Source organism: Prinia subflava, chromosome 1 (assembly GCF_021018805.1).
Source record: "Prinia subflava isolate CZ2003 ecotype Zambia chromosome 1, Cam_Psub_1.2, whole genome shotgun sequence".
NCBI lineage: Eukaryota > Metazoa > Chordata > Aves > Passeriformes > Cisticolidae > Prinia > Prinia subflava.
This window is the reverse complement of record NC_086247.1, coordinates 75734034-75754525: the sequence shown is the minus strand read 5'-3', so window position 1 is coordinate 75754525 and position 20492 is coordinate 75734034. Positions and strand designations below refer to the sequence as shown.

General features: G+C 44.5%; 1 protein-coding gene across 1 annotated transcript in view; it reads left to right on the top strand.

Moving 5' to 3' along the window:
- Positions 1–4740: 4740 nt before the first annotated feature.
- The window catches only part of MYO10 (myosin X), a 165240-nt gene continuing 149488 nt past the window's right edge, over positions 4741–20492 (top strand). Inside the window, exon 1 of the mRNA XM_063400355.1 lies at positions 4741–5424. Coding sequence (XP_063256425.1) covers positions 4756–5424 — 669 coding nt within the window. The 5' untranslated portion in view covers positions 4741–4755. The remainder of the gene's footprint in view (positions 5425–20492) is intronic.

Here is a 20492-nt window from a genome sequence, read left to right as displayed (position 1 = left end):
TACTGTTTTTCTTCCAGTGGGTATCTTCATGTGATAAACCAATGCTCTTTACAATACAGCTCTCTTTTTGTTGGCATGTTCTGTAAAAACTATATTCCAAGCTGACAAACAGAATTTAAATGAATAGGTTGCAAGTAAGATTGTAAGAGAATACCAACTAGATTAAAAGATGCTGGTGACAACTAAGGTCAGCAGCAATCTTAAATGAGATGAAGGGTCAATGAAGCTCAGAACACCAGCACTGAGCTGCAAAAAGGGTATAGGCTGCCACCATGAGCAGTGCTGCTGCCTGAAGGGCCCAGAAGGAAGCAGGTCACTTCATGATATGAAGGATGGAGAGAAGAGGCAGACAAAGGGCTGTAAGCCCTGAAGAGAAAGGCTCTGCAAAGGGATTGACTAGAATGCAGAGTTAGACAGCTGTCTTGATATGTGTGCTGCCAGATGTTGAATGAGGAGGTGGCTCTCTGACATTGGGAAAAAAGTCTGGAGTCCATGAAATCATATACTGAAATCTTGTGATAGAGAATATTTTCTTATGTGGAAATTAAAACTTAGAATCTCCCAGGTGGAAGTTCTGCTCAGAAACTGAGTATAACCACACATACTTAATGGTCTTGACCATACTCTAAGCTGGTAGTGCTAAATGTGCTGTCATATGGCAATCCAGCTCCCCAGTAACAGTTTTGGGTCTGTACATCCCAAATAAGAAACGGGCATTCCTCAAAATTGGTGGCAGAAAATTGTAGTCTATTCCAGTATTCTGCCTGTACCCTGTCAACCAGTACAGGAACATTTGTCAATGCCCAGCATCTTGTCTACAAAAAGTTGGTTAGCTAAAACCTGATATGAGCTGACAAGTGCAATAGCAGCCCCAGAGTGGGGGTAAACCTCCTCTTTTGGAGTAAGTTTAAAGAAACAGAAATTCTCATCAGAAATACAGCCCATAAGCAACCCCTCTCAAAAATAATGTGTGCCATGGACAAAGACACTAAGAAGACCAATCTGAGAGCAGATGCAGATTTTATAGATAATGCTGGAAGAAATGAGGCCTTGAGCTGTGAACAAAGAAACACACTGCCTCATTTTGGTGAGCAGTGAATGTTAATTTAGGCTCCTTTAATCAGTAAGATTGAATTAACTGAATATATCATTTAATTCTTTGACTGAAATCAATCCACATGCCTTACAGAAGGGACAGTAGTGTTGTGGGTAAGGCAGATAACCTACTTCAGTGCTGTCAGTAGGGAAAGGAGAACTCCTCCAGAGGGTGAAAAAAGCTTTTGTGCAATAAACCTGTCAGGCATGCAAAAGCTAAAATCACTCAGTTCAGTGATACCACTGTGGAAAAATGGCGACTAAAAATAAGTTAAGAAAGAGCAAATTATCCTATACATGCAAGGAAAAATCATTAACCTTTCCAAAAAATCATTGAATATAAAACTTTTAGCATAAAGATGCCCCCCACAGATCTTGTGTCAAGGTTTGGGCAACAGAACGAGTCTTTGCTTATTGAAAAGAGAGCAGGATTTGTGAAATGCTTAGAAACTATTACCATGGACAATCAGATGCAGTGAAGACAAGGACTTGCTACAGCCCAATTTGTTTAGTTTCAAACACATTTACTTTTACAGCCTGAGGGCATGGGCAATCCTGACCATCCCTGTAAACTCCCAAGGGCTCTCCCTACCTCCTCATGGCCCAGTGCCCTTGGGGAGGTTGTTGGGATGGGCCAGGCTCTGCCATCACCCACCCAGGGTGTCCCCAACTTTCTCAACCCTAGGACCCACCAAACCTCATGTGGGCCTGATGGTTTTCATAGATGAAAATTGAGGGAAAAGTTACTTGTAAAAAGGGGCATCTAGAATTTGACCAAGTGTGCACAAAGTACTGAATGAGTTAACTGTCGAGATGTAATCACGTCTACAAACTTTGCAATATATGCAATAAATCTTTTTAAAAGACCCTAAAAATCTGGTCTGTGGAAATTCCCTGTGAAGAAACACAGCTCAGGTGAAGCATATGATTTATAGATCACTGGGCTCTAGTCAGTAAGTTGGTTTTGCCTCTGGAGCAGAAATGGAAATCTGCATGCAATGGGATAGAGCTGTTGATAGAAACAGGAATAATTTACATCTGTTTTAAAAGCCCAGCTTTTTTAAGCTCTGTCTTACAAAAGCTCCAGCTGCTAAGAATACTTGGGGATCTAAGGAAGGAAGAGATGTCTGTTTTTGTCAGACACCTTGGTCAGATATGGACTTTAGCAACTACTGGGGGAGGGAAAAAAGGTCAGAAAGACTGGGTGAAGATGAGTCCTGGCCTGTGTAATGCAGCAAATGTAACTGAGGGACACTAAAATAGCCTAACAGACCAGCTGAGAGCAAAGCCAACCTAGCAAATCTAAAGCTGTGCTGCATGGAGCAAGAGAGAGGCAAGAAAAGGGGCCCAAGGACCACCTCACACTGACCCCACACAAGGGGGCAAGATCTTCACAGACTGTGAGGTGTCTCATCAGGGAAGTGGAACCAAGCTTTTGGTCCATTCCTGGTCCTCACCTGAGCTGAAAGCTGAGCCGGCATGCATGTGAGCAGCTTCAAAAGGACATAATTTACCTTAGGCACACAATCAGTGGAGGAATTTCTACCGATTAAAAGAAAATCGGAGCTGTGCAGGACTGGCCAAGTCTCCAGATGTTCATGGAGCTTTGTACACTGTTGTCTGTGGGGTTTTCCAAATTCCAAACCAATTGCATAAAATGAGTAAGAGATTAGTTTGGGGTCATTTTCAGAGTGGGAAAAGGAAACACCGTGTTTCAAACCCCCTTTCCTATGAAACACAGATGCTAGTGCTTACAAACTGTGAGCAGAACTGACACAAAAAGACATAGAAGAAGAAAAAAAAGAAGCTTGTTGGAATTACTGTTTCCCTGTGCTCCTCAAACCCCTTTTCCTGGATCCTTCCTGCAACTTTTCAGTCGTTCTAAATCTTAACGAAATCTTAGGAGTTTAACAATTCTTTTGCAATGCTTCCCCACCACAAGAGAATACTCATTCTTTCTGCAACGTATTTTTAACCTGCATAAAGCTGATCCTATTCTAATGGTAATTTTTTCTTGTAATTTACTGAAATTCTCATTTAAAAAAACACAGGCCACTCTTATTGGATAACTGGTTCAAAGTTTTCATGAATTCCTATGCCAGTTGTGTTTCACAGATCTGAGTACAATGCAGTAGCCAGACATGCGCGCTACATTCCAATAACATGGTGTCAAATACAGTGTTCAATCAGAAGTCAAAATAATTTAACAAATACCACCAATCTGACTCAGCCCTCGCCAAACTAGGGCTTGTATGCGAAGGGAAGCTTTTTGGCACAGTGATTGTCGAAAAAAAATATTTCCCTGGGGTAACTTTGGAAGTGCAGTAGTTTGGAATAGAGTTACAGAGCTCCCACATTGGCATTTATACCTTAAAAACTACAGCAAAATAATGATTTAGGCTAACTTTTCTGTGAGCTGATACTGTGTAGACAGAGAAATTCAGGTGAAATCTTTTGCAAATCTTGAGTTTCAGAGCAACTGTAGGAAGATACAACCTGTTTACCTAGGAGTAGAGATTAGGGGGTGACAAGAGAAGTGATCCCCCAGCAGCCCCCAGGATGCTGCAGGGTGTCCAGCAGGGTGTCTCCCAGCTGGGATAGCAAGCTGCAACTGGGATGCTGCCCAAGGGGCTCTGTGCTGTGCTACCAGAAAGCTGGGAAGTGTTTCTGCTTTTTCTGTCAAAAGCCACTGTCACTGGCCGTGGGAAGGTGAGCTGTGGAGAGCCGCTGGTCTCTAGGAGATGGTCCTGTCCAAGGCAATTGCTCTCTGCCTGAAAACTTTGCCCCACCTTGTTTCTGTGTGATGGACCTGGCAGCCCAGCCCCCATGTAGGCTCTAACAGGTACGTGCTTGGCAGAAAGTCCTCCTTGTGTTGGTTTGTCCCAGTGCTAATCCTAACAGCACATCAGTTTTCATGGATGTCACTGTGTGAATCTCCAAGACCAGCACAACACCATCTTGGACATGACCTATCTCAAAACCAAACATCTTCTACCTGCTCTCCTCCTTATTCAGATTTTTTTTTTTTTTTTGACACAAAAGTGAAACTAGAAACTTTTTCCTTGTAAAGTGTATGTATTCTTAAACTTGCTTTTTTTAGTGATGTTTGTGCTCTATGTGTTGGCCATGACACCTTAAAAATGAGAGTTGCAGGCTCATGATTATTTCTACTACCAAGGGCTGGTCTCCCATACCTCTGCTCACATGCTTAAGTTCCCAAACCAATATTAGGGTTCTGACTGTAGTAGAAATGAAGGATACTGTAATTACTTTCGTTATGGTTCTGACTTAGTTTTTGGTACATTTCTTTCTGCAATGTGAAAGAAACAGGCCAGTATCTGCAAGATTTGAGTCTCCTTTGCCGTGTTTCTTGGTCTGTTAGTTACTATAGGTTCAGTGCAAAATTACGTCCTCAAAACCTGAACACTTTACATCTACTTTGCAGAAACGTAAAGAGCTGGAAAACTATGTAAAGGAGGGCTATTTTCATTTGCAGTGACGTCTCAGTGAGTGGCTGCTGCAAGATGTGCTTCGCAAAGCAACACGGCTGAGGAGAGCTCGTACACAAGTTTGCTACACATTTACCTACGGGCTGCCTGTGCGCAGCAGAGCCCGGCAGGTTCGTATTGTTCAGCCACCTCCGGCAGCCCCTCTGGCCGGATGGCGGAGCTTTGCACGGCTGTGCGCTGCCGGGCACGGGAGCGGAGCCGCCCCCACACCGGGGCGAGCCTCCGCTCCCCTCCCAGCGCCCGCGCTCCCTTCACTCTGCACTCCAAGGCGGGTTCCCGCGCCCCGGGCAGCCGGACACGCGTCTCCAGCACTCCGGGGAGACGTCCCGGGGGCGGCAGCGGGGCAGGACGGGACGGCAGGAGCAGAGCCCCGCGGGGCGCTGCCCGCACTCCGGCCGGGCCGGGGCGGGGCGGGGGCGCGGCCGAGCGCGGCGCAGGGAGCGGCGCGGCCCCGGCTCCGCCTCTGCTCCTGCCCCGCCTGGACGGGACGGGGCGGCCCAGGGCAGGGGCGTGCGGCGGCGGGAGCTTTCCTTGTCCTGCTGCTCCTCCCCCGCGTCACCCTCGCCGCCGGCTCCCCGCCGGCTATGCGCTGCCGGGACCGCCCGGCCGAGCGGCGCTGAGGGGGCGGCGGACAAAGGCTGCGGGCTGCTGCCGGCGCTGGGCGCGATGGAGCAGCGCGGCGGCTGAGGCGGCTCGGTGGGGCGAGCCGAGCCGGGCCGGGCCGGGCCGGGCGAGATCGGCACATGGTGCGCGGCTGGTGCCCGGCGCTGCGCACCCGCGGGCGGGCCGAGGGGCCACCATGGACAACTTCTTGGCGGAGGTGAGCGCGGGCCGGTGGGATCCTCCTCCTCCTCCTTCTCCAACGTGGGGTCGCTTTTGTGGGGCAGGATACCGGCAGCAAAGCGGCGGGAGGCTCACGGAAAGTTCGTTCCCTCGAGTAGTTCGGTTTGCAGGCTGTTCACAGGAGCAGCGCCTGGGGAGGAGGGAGGGAGCTGCGCCCCCCAAATTCCCGGGAGTGGCGGAACTCGGAGCCGCCGAGCTGGAGCGGTGCTGCCGCGGGCTGTCCGCAGCCGGGCGGGCTCGGCGCCGGCCGGGGCTCGGCAGAGCGCGATGGAGGCTCCGGGGCCGCCGCTCTGCCCCCAGCCCCGCGCCCACCTCCGGCGGCGGGGACCCCGCGGGACGCGGGCAGCGGGGGCGCCGGTGCGAGCCGTGTGCTGCTTCCTGCAGCCTGCGGCGGGGCAGCCTCCGAAACCGTGCCTAGGTGCGAGTGGGGAGTCCCTCCTCGGGGTTCCCTGTGTGAAAGCCGGGGAGCGCGCTTTGCCCACCTTGCGCGGGCACGGGAGGCTCCGAAAGATGGAGGTTTCGGAGGCAGGGATGCCGTCGGGCACTCTTTTATAAAGATTTGTTTATTGAGGGTATGTTATTGAGTACAGAGGAAATCTTTTATACAAAATGCAAAGGAGGGAGGCTGAAGTCCTGGAAGTCGTTTGAGCTTCACCGTGGTCTTGTGGATCTTGACAACTTCAATATGTCGGGTGAGGAAACCAAATCAAAGGTTCGTTGCTACTGACTCAGGATATTTGATAAAACTCAGAACCTGGGTCCTCTTCTGGTCCAAGCTAGCTGAATTTCGTACAACAATATTTCACTGGATCAGTTTATCCCACCTGGTGTCGGCACAGCCTGTTGAACATAAAGCGTGCAGGATCAGCGCCTTCTGTGTGTGTGTGTTGTGCCTGTAGCTTGCTGGCAAAGCCCGTGACTGCGCTGTGACTTCTGGTGACTGCCTGCACACTTGCTTTAATTGCACCTCTTGCCGAAGCAGTTGCAGTGTCAGGGTTGTAAATACAGGCCAGGCATCTGTTTCACAGGGCTGTGATTAATCTGCAAAACTGTCCTTTGCCCTCGTGAAACAACGTCCCTCGTGTTCTTGGTGCTGCTGTTGATGCTTCCACAGGAAAAATAGGTGATCTGTTTACCGAAATAGTAATTAGTCAAATAAAAGAAGGTCACACGCTTTATTGCTTGTTGCCTTTTCATTTGTCAGACAACAAAAGTTCTGTCAAGTGCAATAAGAAGGAAGAAATGCAGGATTAGCTTTGATGAAGTCTGAGTTAAGTAGTTATACTGCTTTTTTTTTTTTCCTTTAGAGGATGTAGCCCTCACCTTTCAAAAGCTTGTAAGCCATGAGCAATATGGTAGTATTAAGCTAGCCTTGCAAAATTAGTCTGAAGAGTCATTCGCCCCAACACAAAGTACTGCAGTGTGCACTACTTAAAGGTGAAGAAGAGTTTTCATGGTTTTGACTCCCCTATTAGGCAAAATTACTTGCTCCAGGGAAAATACAAGTAAATTTTGCCAGTCTGTGTTAGCATTTCAGCATATATTTATGTTAATGTGTGGTTGCTTCATGTGGACTTTGATCTTTCTTAAGAACTTTGACTCCTTTTCAACATGTTGATATTACTTTAAAAGATCAGTAAATATAGCACCTTGATTTTAATCTGCATCCAAAGTCCCACCCACAAGTATAAACATTTTCCTTCGCTCACTCTGGAGCAGAGCATATGTAAATGGAAAATAGGGAGCATGAGGCACAATAGCAGAAATGCACCGAGTCTGACCCAGCTACCACAGAAGAATGTCTGTTGAAGGCACTGGATTGAGCCACTAGGTAATTTAATTTCTGTGAGGCAGACATCCTGCAGCTGCTCTTTACAAAAATATTTGCTGACTTATCTAAGGGAATTACTGTTCTTGTTAAAATAAGTTATAGTGTGAGGAAGAAGGAGGAAGCTGGATGAAAGGCACAGGTGAAAAGCCCAATGTGCTCTGCTCTTCCTTGTCAGCAGTGTAAGCCTGCTGATGTGATTATATTTTGGGAGAAAAGCTGAGAGTGGGAAGGGTAAACACTGGCACTTCAGAGGGGTTGTTCTTCAGCATTACCAAGAAGTTCCTGTTCACCACACTGGGGGCAGAACTGTCTTCAGGCCAGCTGCTGCAGAAAATATTGTACAACTTAAAGGTGTTAATAGGAAAAAACAAAAAAAAAGTGTTAATAGGAAAAAAGCAAAACTGTGCAATATTATTTCTCCCATATTTTTCCATCACTAGATGCTAAATGTAGCATGCCTCAATGATGCTTACTGGAACAAAATGAGGCGAGTGAGACACCTCCAGAGAGCAGGAGGTGCATCAGTGGGAGGTACTCCTGTTGGGACTTGCTGCCTTAAGTGAGGTGTGGGATAACACCAGGCTCCTGCCAATCATCTGACGCCACCATCTTTTGTGACTTAGCAGCTCTTTGACTTCTCCATCTTGCTGCCTGGTGTCCTTTCTTTGCTCTTTCTTAATATTCTTAGCTTTTATTGTTAAAGGATGACAAGTGGTTGTACTTGTCTCCTGGGAAGCCTTGATTTCCATCCCTGTCCCAGTTTTCTAGCATGACCAATTTTAAAAACCCCCATGGTTCTGAGTGAAGAATTAGCCTAGAAAAGTTTGTCCTGTAACTTACTCCCCAACATGCTTTAATTGCTGCACGGTATTAATGTAATAACAAAGTTGCACTCTAAATACAGAGGAAAAGTGTTTTCTGAGGTTTTTTTAAAGGTTGTTGATTGGTCTGTGCTACCTTACAGTCTTTGAAGGAAAGTTGGAGATAGAATTTTAATTTTTTTTGTTTGTTTTTGTAGTCATATTTGCTTATCTAAAGTATTAAAACCTGTAGAAATCCTGTATGGGTATGTGCAATAAAGCCATTTGGCTGCATTGCTTAAAACAGCCTGAAAAATTGTTCCCATATGTTTTACCAACAGCCAGAGTGCTCTCAAGGGAACAGGCTCCTGTGGTAGCTGAGGTCAGACTTTTTTTCCAGTGAGAATGCATCCCTGCTAAAAGGGATGTATGCCATGAGGGAAGGAAGAAAGTAATTTCCAGATGAGGCAGAAGAGAAGGGAGGGGAGCTCAAACTGCCCCTTCAGCATCTAAAGCTCCCAAGCAGGTCTTATCAGGGCAGCAGGGGAAGAGGATGCAGAAGTCAGGTTTATCTTCTTCCTTTTGCGTGGCAGTCACTTTGACCAGTAGGTACGGGGTGTTGCACTGAACAGTGGTTGCTGTCCTTGTCACAGAAGAAGTGTGGCATTTGCTGACCCCGTAGAGGTCAGAAAAGGCTTGAGGTTGGGAGAAACTTCTGTAGGCCATCTTGTCCAAACCTGCCCTCCAAAGCTGATGCTCAGCTCCTGTGGAGCTGACTTGCAGCACAGTGTGCTTAGTGGTGGCTGCAGGGATTGTTTGGATTTAGCTGTTGCCAACCTTAAAGGATTCCCCCTGCACTTACAGCTGTGGAAACTGAGGAGAAGGGAGGAGAACAACCGTGTGTCCTGCCCTCTGTCTAGCATGTCTGGGTAGATGATGTTGAAGGAAATCACTATAAAAGCATCACTACCATAGAGGTCCTGCTGATGTTCCTCCAACACTGCACAGGAGTTTATTTGGAACTGCAGGGTACCCTCCCTGTGTCTTTTGAGGCACAGCAGATACTCTGTGTCTACCATGCTTTTATTTTAGCATTACCACTGGTACCTCCAGTTCAGAATGGTTTCCTTCATTTCTTCTGTCCACAGTTGCAGACTTGCTTGTGTACCCTGTTTTAAGGAGAGGGCTCCCAGCATGTGTTCTGAGGGAGCAAGTGTTGAACCTCCCTCTGTGGGAAGGATATGGGGCAAAAGTTTAGCTCCAGGAAGCTGTTGGAGGAGATAGCTGCTTGAACATGGAAACTCTTAATTCAGTTACACGGTTTGCAGCAAACTTTTCCTTGAGGCTCCCTTGTTGCAAAATTTGGCAGATCACAGCCTCACAGCTCCGAGTCCTTTGAGGGGTTCATCATCTCCTGCAGACAAGTGGCCTTGGCACCACCAAGGTTACTCACCTTAAGAGAAAACCTGGTGATGAAAAGAAATCCTTGCATCGATATACATGGATTCTGGCTCTGCTGTGCAGCCCAGTGTATGCATTTGAGGTGACCTTTGAAGTCTCCCCAGTTTTCATTTACAAGTGTTTTTTGATGATAACACAAGCATGAGTCTGATGTTCCAGCTTTTGGTATTGGTTTAAGCTGTGTCGCCTAGACCAGCAAAGTTGTCCTTTAGACTGGTGGGGCAAAACCATCATCCTGTGAGTGATGGCATTAAAGGTGTTTCTGGAGACCTTCTGAGCCAAAGCCATGCCAAGCAGAAACAGTGGCTCTTTTGGCCGTTGACATTGGCTGTGTTCTCTGAAGCTTCTGAGCTGTGACTTCTCATATTTGTTTTTTGTTTTTTCTGAAAGCTGATGGTTGTTTTGTCTACAGTTATTTTTAGGTTAATTAGAGAACACTGTGTTTTGAATAGAAGATGTTTCAATGGGGCTTAGCACTACCTTGTCAAATCAGAAAGATAAAGTTTTTTTCAGGTTTATTTCTCCAAGCTGGAAATCACATTCAGCTCATCAGTATCATGTAATGATTACTGCCCACCACAGATACTTCACATGTGCCTTTCATAAGACAAATTTGTGTAACTGAAACATTGTCATCGCTGGGCTGGAGCCTACCAACCCTGCAGGCACTGCACGTATTGTAAAATCACACAAGAATTCTCTTAAAGCTGCAAGATACATAAGTCTTGAAGTTGGCAATAAAGGTTCTACATTCTGCAGGGTCTGCTTGTGGGTTTTTTTTTGTATGTTCAGTCAGTCTCCAACCAAAGAAAAGCTGTGAAACCCACTATTACAGAAGACTTGGCTGCTTCTGAGTCTGGGGCTTTTTTTAACATTCAGGTGACACCTCACTGAAACATTAAATTTCTTTTTTTTTTGTCTTTTCCCTAATTGAAGGTTTGTGTTAGCACTTCATGTGTAAGCTATTTTGCTCTAACAAGATGTTATTCTTTATATATGTTTTTCTTTCGTGAGTACTGTGTATGGGTGATATTGACGGTTGTGAACCTCTTCAGCATTTTTTCTGTTTCAGAGCTGTCACACAGCCTGCTGGCTGGTAAAAGGGAATAGTATTTGAAAGCATGGCTAGTCCCATCTTATTTTTGAGGCCAAGTGGCACAGGCTTTTATCAGAAATGTTTCACATTTTCTCCCATAATTCTGTGATGGCAGGAGAGGACCACTTTGGGGGAGAGAGGAAGGCAAAAAGGAAGGGTAGCTTGAGCTTTCAGTGTTGGTGGGGACTTGTCCAATGAGTGGTCACTCATTGGACAAGTGTTTAGTGCACTTGTCCAGTGAGTGACCTGAGAAACCTTGCAACCTTTTAGTGCTCGTGTTGCCCCAGTGTTCCTCGACAGATAAAAGGAAAAGTTTGGGGCCCCTTATCAATAGTTATGCATGGTTGTACCACAGTGGGGTTCTGCTCTGGTGATTTCAGCTGAGTCTTTGTTTTCAGCATGGTAAGGCAAATATAGTCTCATGAATCTGGTTTTTTTTTTACTTTAGAAAATACCTGAAGAAAAACTGGTAGGTCTCTGGCTCTGTGTGCTAGAGCATATGTGTGAATACCTATATACAGTGTGACTGTGCTAACCAACCCCTAGCAAGTGAATAATGTGCCTCCTTCTTTTTTATTTCAGTATTGATTGTTAATAGTGATGGTACCTTTAAAAAAAATTCTAGCAAGACAGATACCTTTTTGTGTCTCTTGGATGGGCGCAGACCCAGTGGAAGGTGCAGCGGCCTCCAGCCAAGGGCAGGAGCAGCAGCTCCACCCCTGGAGCGTCCGGCGTGTTGATTGCAGTGCAGTGGCAGATCTGAAGGGAAGCGTGTCCTCTGGGTAGTTGGATCTCACCAACCTTTTTGGCTGCAGGGCCCCAGTATTTTTCCTTAGTGAATCACCGACTCCAGATGTGGTCAGAGGCAGGAACATAGTTTTGGGTGGAGTACAGGTAGCAGGGCAGGAGGTAAAAGTCACTCTGAAGTAAGATGTTTGCTGAGGGAGCAAAAAATAAAATAAAAAAAGAATTATCAGCCTTAAGTCACTAATAGTGACAACTTTACAAGTTTTGGGATGTGACCTCAAAACCTGCTAGATTGATTATGACTTCAGGCTAGTATCAGAGGGTCATGGCTTAGGCGTTCTTGTTTCTCTTGGTTTTTCCTGATATTTATCATTATGTGACATTTTAAACCATTAGCTCGAGATAAATGAGATGATTTGGTGTTATGACCATAGCTAATGATAAATTACTGGGTTTAGGTATTACTGGTTTAAATTTTGCATGGTGACTTTTTTCTCTCTAATTATTTAGGATTTTCTAAGATGTCCTATGTCTGAAATATGAGCACTATCCATTGGCCATACTTACCATAATGAAACTTTGTTCTGGACAGCCCCATGATAAGAAAGGTTAAGTGGATTGTCCTTTTCTTAAGAAGTCTGTTAAGTAGCTCAAACACTCCATTCTTATAAAGGCAGAACTTTTCAAAGTTTGGATTCAGAATGGGAACTGATATTGACTGTGTTCCAGATCTGCCTCATGAAATAAACTATATCCATGCTGAAGAAGAAACTACAGCTTTGCTGTGTGGAAAATGTGAGCATTATATTGGGAAAATATACTGGGAAATATTCATTAGGAAAGAAGGAATGAGTAAAGATTTCTTGCATTTCTAAATGCTCCTGTAAGAAGAAGGGGGATGTTGGGGGAGAATATACTGTTCACTTCTAGACTCATTTCTGCAGAGCTGGTGATTAATACTGTCATCTGAGGTAGGTTCAAATATAGTTTATGCTTGTTCCTGGTATCCTGAGTAAAGACAGCCAATGTAGGGATGTCTGGCAGCTTTTCTGCAAGGTCTTGTTCTGTGGGCATTGTGACTGGACGGACACTTTCCCACTGCAGACCAGTGAGTGACTGGGGAAGGCTGCTGAGTTGATTCAGCTGTAAATGCGTCATAGCCGTGCTTGTTTTACTCATAAATGTAAATACATGCTCTCTATTTAGCTGCTGTTTTCCTTTGGGCCAAGTGACCTTTTTTCAGTCCAGCCTGTGAAAGCCTTCTTATTTAGTATAAAGTTTAGGGAGTTGTTTTTTTTTTTTTTTCGCTGAAATTGCAATCATGAGTGATGTTGGAGTAACTTCATAATATATGGGGATTTTTTTGTTGAATAGGTTACTATGAACAGACACAATTTTACTTTGCATTGAAAGCATGGCAGAAATTGGGGTGTGTTTGGTTTTGCTGGCCAAAGTTAACATTTCTGTTTTCTGCAGGCTCTTCTGTAGAGGGGTTTAACATAAAACTTCTGTATGAGATCTTGTAGTTTCTCCTAGAGTGCAGTTGTGCTTAGGTATTTTTTCACCAAGGGGTAGTCACAGTCAGTAACTGGAAAAACAAAGAAGGCACACTTTAGCCCTTTTAAGGCTTTGTGGAAAACTCTGCAGTTAACCCTGGTGTATGGAAGGAAGTCTTCAAAAGTGAAAGGTGCTGGTCACTTGTATGGTTTGCTAAACTTGCATTGAAAATTCAGATGCAATGCAACTTAAGCTAGATTTCTTATGCGTTTCAGTGACTCTGTCCCCAGGGGTTAAATGTAAGTGTATTGGAGCAGAGGCTAAAAATGGGAGTCAGTGTAATACCTTTTACAGTTTCTAGGATTAATGGCATACTGCAGGAAAACATTCTAGAGGATAGACTTTACTCCTATACAGTCCTGCCAGACTTTTAAGTTTAATAGGCTTCCTGTTTTTGTATGTTAATACATTATAGCAGATACATACAGTGGATGCATTATTAATTATTGTGTGTATTAATTGTTTCAGTGGGGCATGTTGCCTGGTTTATGATATCAGACTTCGTTTTTTTTGGGAGTATGTTGTCTTCATCTTGCAGCAAGCCTCGCTAGGCTTTTGACTTAATATTAAGCTAAGGTGAATGTTCAAGAAATCAATGTTCTTTTGAATCCATCTGTTAGATGGATTAAATGTTTCTATGACATTTTTGGTGGGTTTGGTTCTGGTTTGTTCCAAAGGAGGAAGAAATAGAGGGTAGCTCAGCAGCAGATTTCAGGGACCAAGCTGTGCCTTCACACGGGATCCTGGCTGGTGGCATGCACAGGGTGAAGGGGTGTATTGGAGGACTCAGGAAATAAAAGATTTGCTGCCCTTTGATGTATTAGTATTCCCTTTTCCTATATATTCTTGGGAAACTATTCATAATCCTTTATTATAGGTCAGTGGTACAAGAGTGTGTTAATACAAGCCTCTTTTGTTTTGGAGAATGCCCTTAGGGGCATTGCTGTAAGGACGCTTTAGCAGAGGAAAATGTTTGGTTGTTGCTTTTTCCCCTGGGGGCAAAACTATATTCCCACTCTGAGCAGGTTTACCTGAGGGTGTTTTATCATGGCACATCTGGCTCTATACTGGGGTTGCCATTAAAAGTATTGAGAGTCTTCTGGGTTGTGTTCTCTCTTCTTAACTTCTTGGCATGGTAATGCTGGCAGAGTGGCACCCTGCTGCCCAAGTCTGCTATCATGGTTTCAAAGTCAGGACTGATTGTGGTGCCTGTAGGACAACCTCAGGTAGAGACCTGAGGCTCAAGGGTTGCTGAGTACCAACTGTCAGCTGGAATTACAAAGCAGAGTATTACTGAAAGTTGTCATCAGAGTTAACACCCCAAATCCCTTGGCCCTCTTTCTCTTACAGAAGGCTTTAGAAAACTACTTTTGATGAACTATCCAGCATCTGGAGAAAACATTTCTGTAGTTCTTGAAATGATTGTGAACCGTGAAAATGGTGCTACTGGCAAAGCCTTGTGTGGTTTTGGTGTTGTGTGCTGCCTGTGGATCTTGCTGAGAGAAGTGCAGGATTTCACTGAAAGGTTCTCACGCCTTCTCTTATGCATTCAGCCAAACTGGCCCTGGCTTTGGGGACAGGCGATAAGAAAAGTTTATTCCGTGTTTTAAAAAAGTATTGATGTTTATAGCATTATCGGAAATGGATTATTTGTTCTTATTTTAGTTGCTGTTGTTTAGAGTGACGTTAAAATGTTTTTGCAGATTAAGTTAAATATATTTGTTAAGAGAATGGGATTGTTTTTCTTATGAAGTTGTTTATCCTGGGGAGAAGTCAAATCCTTTTGTTTAATGTGCGCATCTGATTACAGAGCCAGTGAACATCATTTCTGTTTGACCATTTTAGTGGATCAAACCCAGCTTTGTGTCTTGGTTAGGTTATATTTTTATTTGCTTCAGAAAGGAGCCAAGTTGGCGGGACACGAGTCACATCAGGAGTCACATTGGAGTTCACGTCAGGACAAGGAGTAGATGCTCGTTCTGTAGGTCAGACTTCTCGCTTTGTTGGCTGTCTTCTTGGCTCTCTTCCCCTTATTAAATATAGACTGGGTTTGTGATTAGGGTTTATCCCCTCATTACAGCTTTCTGGTGATGGGTATGATGAATAGGTTTGTTTGGTGTGTCCAATCAATTAGTATATCCCCCAGAAGAAAGTAAAAGCAGCGTTTACAGCAGGGCTTTGAGGGGTGGCATTTCCTGCTGCCTTTCAGACCGTGTACCAGGATTGTCCCATGAAGTGAGCTCTTTGTTCTTGAAACTCCAGTCAGATTCTGCCATGTGATACTTGATAAGCTGTTTCAAGTAATAAACATATGCAGCAAATCTATGCTAGAAAATGTAATATGTGCAGCAGCCCCTTTTTTTCCTCCTTGTAATAATATTTATAATAATTTCCACACCAAATTTGAGAAGTTTTTATAGATGGGATTTTGGCGTTTTCACAGCAGTTAAGGCAAAAGGCTGATTCTTTGTTTTCTGTTAATTTTAAGAGCCTCTACTCTCAATTTCTGTTCCTGTCACACCATTTCTGCCATCATTTTGCCTTTGGTGATCCAGCACCTTAAATGACTAGGACTCTGGTGCAGTAGTTAATACCCCAGGTTTCTTTTGTACAGAAGCCCATGAATAAACTTAATTGCAATGTGATGAAATAGTTGTATTAAACTTTTACTGTGTAGTTACACCTTTGTAAGTAGGATGCCTTTGTACCCTGCAGTTAAGGTGGAGATGCCATCAGGGCCTGGTAGAGGACAGAAAGCAGTACGGAAATCTGTGCATTTTCTTACAAGCATCCAGTGATCCTTTGCTGGTGGCTTGTTCTTAGCTTTACTGAGTGAAAAAGGAAAGCACTGAGTCGTGGAATCATTTTCCTTCAGAGAGGAATTCAGCAGTTATTGTATTCCAGATGCTTCTGGACATAGGCAAATAAAGGCTGTAATTCTGAATTTTGATTTCTTGAGCTTGTGTGCCACTTACAAAAGCACTTCTTTATATTGTTTGGAAACGTTTGATTTGAAAAGTGCACCGTCGCTTTATGCAGTCAGAGAGGCCACAAAAGCTTTGCTGTTTTCCTGGGATTTTGATTTTTGTTTTCTTTCCCTGCTGGAAAGCATCAGAGGTTTTGGTAGGCAATATGAGCTGTGACTGTCCAAGAGCACAGGGATGTGCCTCCCACTCTGCATGTAGATGTTAGGCAGGAAGAGTGGCTGCACATAAATCAGTGGCTAGATTGAGAGGCTTAAGGCAGCAAAGGACCAGACACCTGCAGCAGCAGATCATGGGTCACACTGCTGCTGGGGTGGCCCCAGGGACTCCTGGGGAGGTGAAGGAGAGGAGCTAGCATCAGGGTCTGAGCAGAAGCGGGTGCTTTAGCAGGATGGCTCCTCAAAGGGGGCTCCTTGTTGGATACAATGTTTGATAGTTACCCCTTTGAAATGCATAAATTGAGGTGTTTTTATTGGTTGGTTGGTGGTGGTTTTTTTTTTTTTTTTTTTTTGAGTGTGTATTTGCTGGTTGGGTCTGGTATTATGGAATCACCTAAGTTGGTATTATGGAATATCCTAAGTTGGGAAGAGACCCTCAAGAATCATTGAAATCCAGCTCCTGGCCCTGCACAAGACACCCCAAGAATAACACCATGTGCCTGAAACATTGTCCAAATGCTTCTTCATCTGTGTCACGCTTGGTGCTGTGACCACTTCCCTGGGGAATCTGTTCCAGTGCCCAATAAGCCTCTGGGTGAAGAAACCTCTTCCTGATATCCAGCCTAGACCTCCCCTGACACAGTTGCATGTCATTCCCTCGGATCCTGTCACTGGGCACCAGAGACAAGAGTCTTCCCCTCTGCTTTCCCTCAGAAGGATGTTGTAGACAGTGATGAGGTCTCCCCTCAGTCTCCTCTTCTCCAGGCTGAATAGACCAAGTTACCTCAGCTGCTCCTCGTATGACTTCCCCTCCAGATTCTTCACCATCTTTGTGGCCCTCCTTTGGATGCTCCTTAATGGCTTTATGCTTTCTTATATTGTGGCCCTCAAAACTGCACACAGGACTCAAGATTGAGGCTGCCCCAGCTCAGAGCAGAGCAGGACAATCCACTCCCTGTCCCCACTGGCCATGCTGTCCCTGATGCCCCCAGGACAGGGTTGGCCCTCCTGGCTGCCAGGGCACTGCTGGCTCATATCCAACTTCCCATCAACCAGGGCCCCCAGGTCCCTTTCCACAGTGCTGCTCTCCAGCCTCTTGTTCCCCAGCCTGCACACACATCCAGGGCTGCCCCATCCCAGGTGCAGAATCCAGGACTTTACTTTGTTGAACTTCATGTGGTTGGTGATTGCCCAGCCCTCTGATTTGTCAAGGTCTCTCTGCAGGGCCTGTCTTCCTGTGAGGAAGTCAACAGCTTCTGCCATTATAAATGCCAAAATTTTGGAAAGTCTTGCATTTTATAGTAGTCTTTTTAAATATCTTTTCTTTTTTTTATGATGTTCAGCAATGATGTGCTTCTAGGTGGTAGAAGCATTGGTACAGGCATATTGGAGAAATCTGTGTTTTTTCTCAAGAAAGCTGCTGTAACATATGTTGCAAAAAATAGGACTTTGGCACTTGTTAGTAGTGCTTCATGGGTGGCAAAAATTATTGTAATAAAATTTTCCCTTTGTGGGGAACTGAAGTTCCTACTTTTTGTTACTGTGTGATCATCTTTTCCACTCATTTTGTTCCAGACACTCTACCAGAGGAACTAACAGTCACCAAGTGGCTCTTTCTCTCCAGAAGTCCAGTTGTGGTATTACCACTTGTTTTTCAAGAAAAAGCTGGATTTTTATCAGATCTTTGTAACTGTTAGAAAAGGGAAAAATTTCAAGAGCTCTCTGTCACTTGTTAAATGCTTTGCTGCTGAGACTGCTGGAGGTAGTCTGTACCTGAGACCATTGTTATGTTTGCTCTTTAAATCTTCACTTGTGGAAGGGTCTGAGACCACTGGGAAGTAAGGATGCTCCCTGTGTGTGCTTTGAAAAAAAAGAAAAGGTTGTGTCAGTCAGCTCAAAGGTATGACTCTGTAAGGTGCTGGTTCCTTTGTGGGTGTGTATATTTACTTAGCTTACCGATATTTTATTGTTCTCCAGCCGCAACGCTGTGCTGTTCCTTCCTTTCCCCATGTACCAATGGAAAGGAAAGGCGTGGGGGAAGAGAATACCTTGTATTGTTTGCTGATGTAGATCTAAACAGGATATTTGTGCCTTCTGTTAACCTGCTGTTTCTTACTAATGCTGATGTTACCTATGATTCTTGTATATTGCATGTACTTTTTTCCATTTCTTCAATTTGAGTAAATTATTTGGCACAGCTACAGTTAACTGCACAGGAGGAAATATATGGCAAGGAATTGCTTCAAGGTTATTTAGAAACAAAAAAAAAATTAGTTTATGTGTCTTCTACCTATTTCTGACCTTTGTAGTTGAAATTAACTGAAGCAGTAAAAAAAAAAATTGCTGTATGTTTGTTTATTTTTCCCAGTGACCTGGGAAGCTTGTTCACAGCTCAAAAGCCATATTGAGCAAGAATAACATAAATGTCTGAATTGCTGAAAGGTTAAATTCCCTGATGGAAAGGTGGTTTGTTGAGGAGGAAAAAAATAAGGTCAGAAGTAGTAGCCATTAGTGGCTATAAATAAAGCTACTCATTTAGGCCCTCAGAGGGATAAAAGAGAGAAGTTGTTGCAGTTTTTCATCTTGACCATGTGGTAAAAAGTAAGGTATGTCATGCCCTGCCATTTTTTAGGTGGTTTTAAAAATAGCTCCACTTGTGCTGTTTTCTGCTCAAGGGAAGGTTTTCAGACATACTTGGATAAGTGACAAAAGCTGTTTGGCCCCAGTCTGAAATAAATACAGGAGTTTATGAATCATTTCACTTTTAGTAAGTTGTGATCCTTGCAGGGGAGTGCCTATTCTGTCAGTACAGTTACAATTCTGATAAAACCCTGAATTTTGTTTTTAACCCAAATCTGTGATCATGTGTGCAATATGGAAATGGTGGATGGAGTAGCTAAGGTGTACCCATGGGTCAGTTGGCCTTGTCTTTTGAAAAATAAAACATGGTGTGCAACCTTGTGAAGAAGCAGACTCATTTTCTTCCCTGGGGACAACAGCCATGGGAGTGAGGAGGATGTAACAAACCAGCCTGAAGTAGCAATGCACTGAGACTGCCCTGGGGACCCTGGCAGAGTCTTGAAGACTGCAGGATCTCCCTGCAGAGTTTGGGAGCTGCTTCAGACAGATGGCTGGTTTTCCTAGGCTCCAGGTGTTGGGATTAACCTTTTTCAGAAGGGCACTAAGTGCAGTCTGGGTCTTTCTGTGTCTTTATTGCACTGTATACAGTGCTGAAACCACAAATTACACTTTTAGTTTAAAAGTCTTTGTTTAAGAAGTGATTCCCTTCTATGCTTAGCTGTGTTTTGGCCCAATTAAGTGAAGGATTTTGGGGCTCGCCTGAATAGCTGGGTAATAATTAACCTCTGTTTGACTTAGTGGTGCAGAACTAGAACGTTCATCCAGAGCTAGATTTCTTCTGCCTTGGTTTTGGCTGACTGAGCAGTGACACGTCGTGTCCTCTTTCCCCTTTCATGCCAAGTGTGTTTGTGGACATTTTACATGTGTCGAGCTTCATTGGAAAGTAATAAAAATGCAGTGCTCTTGTGCTTATCCTGAGTCCAAAGCTTGGCACTGAGCCTCCTACTCATTGTGGCTCCCAGCTCTGGGTGTGCATTCTGGCCAGCAGCTCTTCCGAGGCCGAGGGGGCTGTTATGAAGGTCTCTCCCAAGCCATGGGGGATGCAGGTGAGCAGCCTGTTCCCAGTCTGTGAGCTTTGATTCTCTCAACAGGAGATGTTGGCAGTTCCCAAGCAAGTGGCTGCAGTAGCGGTTTCTGACTGGGCAGGAGCGGGAAGTTGCTGGGTAAGCAAAGGCTTGGGGGTGGGTAGGTGTAAAGGCACAGAAGAGTTTTAGGGTTTTGGTGATGTATAGCTAAGCTATGCGATCATGTGTAAAGATAATGAACCCAAAACAAGCAGTGGGAGCTAGTGTTGAGACTCGGGTTACTAAAATTTGGCACCTTGACCTGCATAGTGCCAAGCTGTGTAATGTTTTCCATGGAAATTTAGCTCCTGGTGTTGCTCTATTTAAAATAAGTAAAGACATGGTAATCCCAGGATGAATATGGGACATAGTTCCACTTGAGTAAGAGCAGAGTCATAAGGTGTTTAATATTAAACATTTTCTGAAATACCTCCTATTTTTCATTTATAGTTCAGTGCAAGTCACTTGGCTTCTTACATGTCACCATCCAAGCTTGCTGTGGGAAAATTAATGAACATTTAGGGAAAGATGTCCCTAAGCGTGACAGGGAAGGTTGAACTAGATGATCTTTAAAGGTCCCTTCCAACATAAATCAATCTGTGACTGTGAACACTGCATCTATTGGGACTCAGGAAACTCCCAAAAATCACTTAACAGTATCCAGGAAAAAATGATTCAAATCCAGGAGGCAGCTACTGCTGATCTTG